At 43.3% G+C, this 10,285-nt stretch overlaps 1 protein-coding gene across 1 annotated transcript in view; it reads right to left on the minus strand.

The window, feature by feature from the left end:
* Nucleotides 1-10,285, minus strand: part of TBXAS1 (thromboxane A synthase 1) — a 143,366-nt gene that overhangs the window by 50,018 nt on the left and 83,063 nt on the right. The window contains 2 exon segments of the mRNA XM_023530283.1: nucleotides 616-764; nucleotides 2,445-2,533. Coding sequence (XP_023386051.1) covers nucleotides 616-764; nucleotides 2,445-2,533 — 238 coding nt within the window.

Below are 10,285 nucleotides of genomic sequence, written 5' to 3' on the forward strand. Positions count from 1 at the left end.
AATAATTAATAACAATAAAAACAATGCTTTAATATTTCCATAAAAGCAAGAAGATACTAGAACTGGCCAGGGTAAAAACTCACTTCTAAAGGTAAAAAAAAAAAAAAAAAAAAAAAAATCAACTGGTCTCCACAGCATTAGGTAACCTATTAGTTACCCCATCACATGTGATTTCTGGTTTACTATGCATTGGGCCTCACGCAGAGAAGTCTTCTGCAGACGGTTTTGCTAGCAGGCAGAAATATGCCCTGAAAAATGAAAGGCTTTGGATCTGTCTTTCTAAGCCTCAGTTTTCCCATCTGTAAAATGGGGGCGAGAAAACTTTCCATAGGATGAATACAAGCACTGACTGAGACAATGCATCAAAACACTCATGGCAGTGGTGAGAGGCCAAGGCCACCCGTGTTGGTGAGAAGGGGCCTCGGGCTAGGGATGAGAAGAGCCTGGGTAGCTCCAGGAATCAAGACGTCTGCAGGGTGGACTCCACAGGGCGACTCCCAGTGACACCCCAAGTCCCTTTTCCTATGGCAGAGGCTGGTCCCGCCCACGCATCCCGGGGTCTGCCCACCTGGCAGTAGCCCAGTGTCCCCCACCCTTGGCAGGAGCTGTACATACAGATTAAAACCAGAAGAGGTCTGGGGATGCCGAAGGCAAAGAAACGCCTGCAGTACTTGACAAAGGGGTCCTCAGGAGCCTTTCGGGAGTCCACCTGGGTGCCGAAGGCGACACTGGCCACCACATCTGTGCTGTAGCAGCTGTAGCACCTACGAGAGAGGGAACCGTTTGATTTCGAAAGGACTCCACCATTGGCCCACACATCGTACACACCCCCGGAGAGATCCAGACTCCATCATCCACCTGCTCGACGGGGGAGCTTCCTGCGGGTCCGACGTGAGGAGCCCGGGGAAGAACCACCAGGATTAGACCCTCTGAGCAGCGACAGCAGAACGCGAGAGAAGACATAAAAGACAGCTGGTTGCTGATCGAGGCGTAGACTGCGAAGGGCAGGAGAGCGTCACTCGACTTTCAGGCTTTGGACAGACACGGGCAAATGCCAGGAAGTGCGCTTTAAATTTTCCTCCCCAAGAAGGAGGGAAAATAGTTGATCCAAAACCCACGCGCATTACCTCAAAGCTGTGCGGAGCCCACCCAAAGCCAGGATCTAATGATCAATTGATATGGAGCAAATCGTGATTGATGAATGAACAATTGTCTATTTGTAGTAGCTTTGTCCCCATGTTCCTTCTGATGATGTTATAGTTTTCGTAAGAGCAACAGACAAAAAACCAGAGCCCTTCACATTCACATAAAGAATACAAGACAAACTTTGGGACCAGTTTCATGAACATATTATATTATTACAGAAAGCACACATCGTACTTTAGAAACAAACAGAAGGAAAAGTGTCTGGCAGTAGCTCCAGAGAAATGAACCTCTTAGACTCTAGGAAACTTGCCCCCCAAATGGCCATTTTAAACTGGAATGGTCCTTTTTCATTAGCTCATAGGAGTGGTCAGGTTAAATTATCCCCAAAAGGGCTAACCACCGGGTATGCATATCCTTTTTGTAATTAAAAGGTCTATTTTTGTGGCTTGATATAGGCACACACTTAGTTCCTCTTCTTTATAAACTCTGTAACCAACAACTAATGATAAAGAATAAATGACATCTCCAGATGACTTATTTTGACTGCTTTTATTGAAAACATTTCTACAATTGATTACGCATTTCCCTGCTATTGCAAAAACAACAATTTGACTACTGAATGTGGTTGAAGATTTAAGAGTTTTAAGAGTTGACTCTGCTTTGATAGCTACTGTGCCCATCTGTAGCCAACTCACACATCTCATGACCAGGGAGTATGTGTACGAGAGGGTTTTGTAAACAATATGGTGGAGTTTAAAAGCTGGTGATGATTATGTTATTATTTTATTAGCAATGATAATAAGAACGCGTCAGCTTCTGGCTGATTCGCCAATCCCACCCTATCCCAATGTGCTGTAAACCATAATTGAGCATCAGACAACTGAGAGAAAAGCCAGATCATCAGTCTTTTAAATTTGGTGTGCGCCACTAAGTCCTGGCTTCCAGGCTGAGGTGCGCCACAATTTTAATTATACCAGGACCCCGTCCTTTCTGCCCCGGCACATCCTGCCCACCCCCTAGGTCTGCAGAGGTCAGAGGGGGAGTCCATCCACAAACCACTGTCCACTCAAGGCTTCCCTCAGCAGGCCACAGCTCCCCTGGGCTCTGTTCACGTTCGCGTCACATTTCGTATGGGTTTCATTTCTACTTACGAGTCAGTCCACCCATGCTTTTATGAGCTGCTAGCATTGCCATAGTTTGCTGGTCCCGAGGTAATTGTCCAGCAATTGTGCGCTGCTACAAGAAGCGATTCAACAGTGCGATTTCTTGTCTGCAACGTAGTCATGTGGCGCCCTTACCTCTGGATGTCGACAGCGTCTCCACATTCCGCATCGTGTTTTAAATGAGTCAGGAGAAGGTCGCAGGCTTGGTTGATTAGAGGAATCATCTGATGGCGGATAACAAAGGTGTAATTAGGACACCATGCAGGGAGCATCCCGAAATTAGCTGCAGATAAAGAGGTTATGTGTGGTACTTCCTGGGAAAATGGACATGGTACTGAAGGTAACTTTTGTGCAGCTGAGATGCAAGAGGAAGGGCTAAAATTCACAGGCATCACAAAATACAGTAGCTGTAAATGTCTATTTTAGCTTAAGCAATCTTTTTTTTTTTTAGAAGTAAAAAGAAGAAAGGATTTAGAGTAAATACTGTGAAATAATTATGAAAATGATCATTAAGTGCTGAGGCAGAGATGAGAATCTGCACTCAATTTCATGACATTTGGTTCGCATTAGAGAGTAAACAGACCACAATCCATATGTACCATCTTTGGAATTAGCCCAAATCCATGTTTGCTTGGTTCCAATTATACTTTAGATCTTGCACTAGAATATAGAATCTTATGAGCCAAAGGTAGCCAAGGTCGTTTATTTCAACTTCTTATTCAAGATAAAAATCATTGTTAGGACATTTCTGATGGACGGTGATTTCTGCTTAAATCGTTTAAACCTTTAAATGCAAGAGAACCCTTCTTGACTTCAAGAGGCCTCCTATGCCCACACAGGACAGTTTCTGAATTTCTTTTTTTTAAGATTAAAATATTCTTATTATGTACCATTTCGAACATACACACAGAGATAGAATGATGTTACGAACGTTCGCGTAACTACTTATCCAACTTCAAGAATTTTAAACCTCATTTTTGGCTGTCCACCACTTTGGCCCAAACAGGCTGCCTGGAGCAGGTGGAATTCTTTGTGGAGCCTGGCGGGCATCAGCCCCCACTGTATGTTTGATCAACCAAATTGGAAATGCTGAGGGGACTCATTTTAACAAGTGTGCATTCTAGAATTAACATTATAGCTAAAGCAACATGCTGTCATACATTGTCCTGAACATTTCTTGTGGAAAATGTATTTTGAAGTGTTATCTATGTTTGGAATTCGCCTTTTTGACACTAGAATGTAAGCTCCCGAGAGCAGAGAAGATTTTTGTTCATTTGCTCATTTTTGTGTCCTCAGCACCTAGAACAGTGCCTGGCACATAGTAATTATTTGTTGAATGAATGAACGGATAAATGAATGATTGGATTTTAATGATTACATAAAGCCCACTCTTTGCTCGTAAAGTCTCAAGGCATTGGGAAAAGTTCTAAAACATTATCTACTACAGGTATGTCACTTCTTAAAGGCGGCTCCACACAGGGAACATGGCATTTCAGCTGCAATACCGTAAATGCTAAGTAGACCATTTCCTTGCTCGTCAATCACAAAGCCAGGTTATGTTGACTTTTTTGGAAGACACATAACACAGGCAAATATTGAGGTTCACAAGGTCTTTTTCCATGAATCAGCTCTATGACTGGTTTCACTGGCTGTAGTCTTTCCGTTATTTTCATAAAGTTAATGGTACAAGTAAACTCTGCTTTAATAAAATTCCATATGCAAAAATATCTTGTAGATTTATTTTAGGGGAATAAGTAACATGGTAAAAAAAAATACTGTTTGAAAGGAAGTCTCTTCAGATATCAAGCTTGAAGCTTCCTTAAGTTACAAAAATGGGATGCAACATAAAATTTGATTTACATACAACCCTTCAGAAGCATGCTCTGTGTACAAAGAGGGGCTCACCCATACTGAACCCAGTCGTATGCCTGGACAGTGCAAAAGAGGGGCTGGACCAGCTGCCCACCAGTTCCTCTACGTGCTTGTGACTAGAATTCTTTGTTGCTGGCTGGCATGATTGTAATTTTCTACCACACTCTGCCTGCTGTCTGTCGAACTGAATGGATAATGACATTTTTATTTGGGTTAATGTGATATGAGATGGGGCATGGAATATGAAAAATGTTTTAAAAAGCTATGCAGAGAACATATTATAAGACAGTAGAGCATGATCTGTATGTTAGCCAATAGCCATCAACTCAGGTTTTTCTCCCTTGCATTATACACAAGCAGTTACAGGATATTTACTCTTACACGAGTTGCATACAAACAAAAGCTCTCTTTGATGGGTTTGCAATCATCTTTATACAATCCACAAGCCCTGCAGTTATTCCCCTAGATTTGCAGACAAGCAGGCATAGGTGGCTTGTGCAAACACACGTGCACCGATGAACGCAGTGTTATCACGCAGATCTTAAAGATGCTACATTTTTGTCTTCTTTGTGGGATGATGAGTGATGTCTTTTTTTTTTTTTTTGCATTTTTCATAATGCATATATGTTACACTTATAATCAGATAAAATGTGATTGTTTTTAGGCTTTTAAAGAATGGTTTCTTCTTGGAGATCCCAGTCCAGCAGCCAAGCCTAGGGAGAACGTTTCCCATTTTGCTTCTGTCATTTCTCACATTGGTGACCTTCATTGTAGATGGTGCTGAGTGTATGGCTTGCCAGCTATTTGGTAACTAGCAGTAACCATCAATGGTAAAGCACCATCCTCAGCCTGGGAAGGAAATCCCCAAAGAGGGAAGTCCTTGCTTACCTGGAGTTTACTGTATAATCTAAGTGCCCAGTTAAAAAAAAAAAAAAAAGAACGGAATCTTTATCAGTATGTCTGAGGAATTCTGAGTCAAGATGGAGACAGAGGGCAGTAGAGTTGATTCAAGAAGGTAAGAAGAGCTTTATGAGTGGGCAAAAGAGACAACTTATGGGATAACAATGCAGAAGGGCTAAGAAATTCCCCTGCTCAGAGGCTTCCTTCTCTCCTCATAGGTGAGCCCCAGAATTTCGAGGTTTCCTTCCTCGAGGCTAAGAATCTGATCTTGTTAAATACTCGTGGACAGGGGAGAGCAAACACTTGAAGCCACTGCCAATTATTAGGTTTCCTCTCCTTGACACTTTTCAGTTGGGGGACCTAACCTCACTGAATCTATTTCTTCATCTGAAAAAATGGGAATAATAACAGCTCCCTTGAAAAGTCATGACCAAGATTAGGAACATAATATGAAAGAAGCTGAGCACTAGATGGCGATGAGCGTCCCAAGCATGGTAGCCGTCCTCTGGGGCAGGGGTCCCCAAGCCCCAGGCTGCAGGCTGGTACCGGTCCATGGCCTGTTAGGAACCGGGCCACCCAGCAGGAGGTGAGTGGCAGGCAAGACAGCAAAGCTTCATCTGTGTCTGCAGCTGCTCCCCAGCACTAGCATCACCGCCTCAGCTCCACCTCAGATCATCAGGCATTAGACTCTCATAGGAGCACCGGTCCCTGGTGCCAACAAGATTAGGGACCGCTGATCTCGGGGACACCCATGTTTCCGACTGGTTCGGATGCCTGGCATTATCCTCTCTCATTCCTCACAGACAACACCCCATTGGACCCACCTGTTCCTGCCTCGCCATGTTATCATCACTTTCTTTCATCTGTCTCTTCATCTTTATTTCCCCAGTGACCACTCTAATTTAGGCTTTGCCACTTGTCACCTGGAATATGGCTGCCATCCTGCTTCTTGAGAATAACCACCATATCTTAAGTATCTTTATAGTCTTAGTATCTTATAGTATCTTAGTATTTTAGTATCTTAGTACCTCACCTGGCACATAGATGCACTAAATTTTTGTGTTTTTTTTTTTTTTTAAACTGCCTGCTGGGCCCTTTGCCTCCTGTCTTTTCACTTTCCAGTCCATCCTGCACACAGTCCCCAGATCGGTCTTCTAAAAACACTTGTTATCTGAGCCATGTTTTGCTGAAACCCTTTGGAGTTTCCTGTTGACTGAAGGACGTAGGACAAGCTTCTTACCCTATTTTCCAAAGTCCATTAAAAACTGAATCCTGCCGAGAACCACGTGAGTAAACTCAGAGCCCCACTGTCTCCCAGTTAGGCCTTCCTATGAGACCACAGCTCGGGCTGGCAGCTTGACTATACAGAGAGACAGACCCTGAGCCAGAGGCGTCCAGCTCAGCCATGCCAGTTCCTGACCCACAGAAACTAGGAGCTAACAAAGGTTTGATATTTTAAGCTGCTAGGTTTTGGGGTAATTTGTTACGCAGCAGTAGATAGCTAATGCACGCTCAGTGTCCCTATCTTGTAGCAACTCTTGTGTGTTGTCATGTATTTTTGAAGTTCTTGGTATTTTATCAGGAATGAACACAGTGCAACACATTCAACTGATGCTCTAGAAATATCTACGTGATGACTGACTGACTGAATGTTCTCTGAGGGCCCTGACATGGAAGGTATCCAAGAAACATCAATAGATCAAGGTGCTCTATCTTAGCATCAGTGTGGTGCAGTTTGCTGGGAGCTGGCCCTGAATGAACTTGAGACCCATGGTAGCTCTACTTCTTACTCTGGGCAAATCATTTGGCTCTCTCTATACTTAGGTCCTTATCCACCAAATGAGGGGCTAATTGCAATGAGCTATAAGTCCCTGTCCATGGACATTCTGGGGTTCTAAGGAGGTCACTAAGCACCGAGCTGAGACAGTTGCTTGGGGACCATGGAAAGAACAGGCAAGCACCTAGTTTAGGGCAGTAAAGGGTCCAATCAGTGGGCTCGTGGACTTGCTCTAACATGTGAGACCCCTAACAAAGCCGTTTTGCATTTCTTTCGCACATTGACTTTAGTATTACAAAAAGACCTAAAAGGCAGTCTCTAGTTATTTTTATGCTCAAATAATTTAGTAAAAGTGCGAATCAGAACACCAGATCCTCTGACTCCTGGCTTACTGCTTTTTTTTTCTCTCCGAAATCGGGATGCATGCTCCCTTTGTTCCTCAGTTAATTAACTTCCAGGTTGTAATTTCATTCCATGCAGTTCTGATGTCATGAACTTGGAAAAAAAAAAAAAAAAGAAGAAGAAGAAAACAAGCCTCTGGAGCCTCTGGAAATGTGGACAATGGAGACAGCCCAAGTGCTAGGGGGTGACACGATTCCTGAGCAGGGAGAGGGCTGGAGGGGGCCTCTGGTATGCTACCTTATATTTCTAAACCGAGATGGCCCTACACATGGATGGGATTCAGAAAAGAGCATGAGTGGAGGCTGCCACCCTGAGATCAAAATTTGGCCCCTGGGAGCCACCCCCTTGGGGCCAAGGTGACAGGTTCCCGAGTTATGGACCCGTGGCTGTCTTTTGCTGCTCCAGAAGTGTTAGCCCCACGGGCCTGGGGACGTCTGGCATCTTGGAAGCTAAATGGCTGAAACGGGACCCCTGTTCCTCACTCCACGACTTCCAAATATTTGATGGCTCCTCACTCTCCAGAGAAGTTTGCACCAAGCACTCTCCGTGGCACTGAACGTCGGACTGGACGTGCCTCAACCTACTTTTCCAGTTTTCTCTCGGTGAGTTCTCGCATGTACTCTGTGTTCCAGCCGATTTGTGCTCTTCTATTCCCCAAACACACCCTGTACTTGCTGTCCAGATGCCTTTGTTCCTGCAGCTCATTCCCCCTGCAGCACGCCATCTCTCTCTGTCAGAACTCAGCAACATCTTCAGGGCTCAGTTCCAATGCTACTCGCCTCCCGAATGCTTTCTGATGCTTGAGAGAGGACGTGAGCTATCACCATCTTCCACTACTTGGTAATAATGTAGGAAGGCGGGCACCTTGTTGCCCTACTACATTATAAACCCCTTACAGAAAGGAACTAATAAAAATTGGTTGAATTTTGTGAGTTTAATGTTTCATTCTAATTGGCGTTCTTAGACCCGTGGGCAAGGTTGTTTTGGAACTGATGTCAGAGGGAGATTTTCTGAATAAATATAGGTTGGCTAATAGGGATGGGAAGTGGTATTTAACCATATTGTTAAAAAAAAAAAAAGAGAGAGAAAAATTAATGCCCGAAAGTGCTCTATACTGGTGACTAACAAATGTAAAATTAATACCAGTTAACAAAACTTATGACCTCTTTCTTCCACCCAGCTATTAAAAACATCCATGACTTACTTTGATGCAAAATTTCCTGCTGATATGTATCAGCTCTAGCCATCTAGGTAAATAATCAAGTGTCCTTTCTAATAAGTCAGTAGCTCCTGTCAAGAGTTGCGACCAATTAGAACTCATCCCGATGAGGAGGTGGCTGCTGGTGTTGCCAGGCAACAGCCAAGCTGGGAGGCACATTGAGATGCTCTTTTAGATACAACCAGCGGCGAGTCGGAGTGACATGATTCAGGCAAAGGAAAGCCAAATTATAACCCAGGATGGGGTACCCATGATGAGGAGTGTGTTTTCTTTTAAATGCAAATGGAAAAGGAACATTTTCACCAAAATTTAAACAGTCCATCATCATACCGATTTTAATTAGGATATTAGGTGTCAGTGGAATACAACTGTGTCGCAGGATAATGGTCTCTTGCTGCTAGATAAATACCCAGACATTCTGGAAAATGGGCAACCGGTCAGGCAGGGACAATGTATTTTTGGACTCTGAAGTATTTATCACCACAGCCACACTTGGTTATAATGACTTTCATTTTCATTGTTTGGAAGGATTAAGAAATAAAAGCAAATATTCAAAATAGACTGCTGGACGCCGATACAGCCGAGAGAAAGCTGCTCGTTCTAACATTGTTGGAAGACTGGGTTCTGATTTAGAAGCCCCTGTGCGTGATCGTCTGAGAGTTTACAGTGAAAATTTAAAGGCCAAACTAAACTGTGATGATGACTGTAATTCTGCAAAGACTTTTGCACTGAAATGTTCGTAGCTGTGCATTTACTCATAAGCTGGCTCTATCAACTTAAATTTTTAAAAATTGTACTCATTCTCAAGCAACACATCTTCTCCAAGGCAAGAAAGGCCGAGAGGGAATAATAACCACATCTGCCTCCGCCGTTAAGATTCATACATTATTGACTGTGCCTTCCTGACAGGAAACATCTGGATGAAAGTGAAAAACCGAGGCATCAAGGTGGATTTTCCGTGACTGTGAGAGATACCAGCCTTCCCTGTTGGTCTGACTTTTCTTTAACTGAGTCTCCAAGCACAGAGATGTGATTGGCTCGTTTACTCTTGAGCGACACACACACACACACAACCTTAGGCTCTCATGTATGAAACTAGGCTCTGCCAGTTTTCTTACACCTGCTCAGTGGGTCACCACCAGCTTAGTTTTCTGGGAGAATGAGGAAATGTCCATCACGTCTATTGGGCTTTGATGATCGGGAAGATATGAGCCACTGTATCGGATTGGATCTGTGGTCCATCCAATTTGAAGCTTGGTTTCTGCTCAAGGTGCACTTGAAAATGGAGTTCCACATGAAATCTGCCTCCAAAGGCATGGCGCCCAATAGTGGATTTTATCTACCCATGTTTTCACCTACTGCAAACTTATTTGAGCCCAGAATAAACAAAATTAAACAGGTCGTTTTTGTTTGTTTGATTGTTTGTTTTGCTGCAGGTCACTCCTAAGCCTTTCACATGCTAAGATACACAGTGAATCTCTAGGAAGACTCTTTGCAATATATTACTGAATTGTATGATCACGGAGCCTTTTCGGGTGCTCAGTGATTTCAAATCTTTTTCTTTGGCAGTAATTTGTAGCTCGAAGTTCGTCATCATATAAGTACAATTTAGGTGCTTTTCTCCTCAATGTATTATTTTATTCTTGCTTATACTGAAGGTTAGCTGTCACTTTAGTGCTAATGTATATAATCTTAGTACAGTCTTAGCAACTTATTCCAATCGATTTAATATTTTTCAACTCAGAAGAGCTTAAAGGAAGTCACAAATGTATAGATTTCCTGCTGTTCTCCCTCTTTCAGATGAGT

The sequence above is a fragment of the Pteropus vampyrus genome, unplaced genomic scaffold (assembly GCF_000151845.1).
Source record: "Pteropus vampyrus isolate Shadow unplaced genomic scaffold, Pvam_2.0 Scaffold48, whole genome shotgun sequence".
In the NCBI taxonomy this organism is placed as follows: domain Eukaryota; kingdom Metazoa; phylum Chordata; class Mammalia; order Chiroptera; family Pteropodidae; genus Pteropus; species Pteropus vampyrus.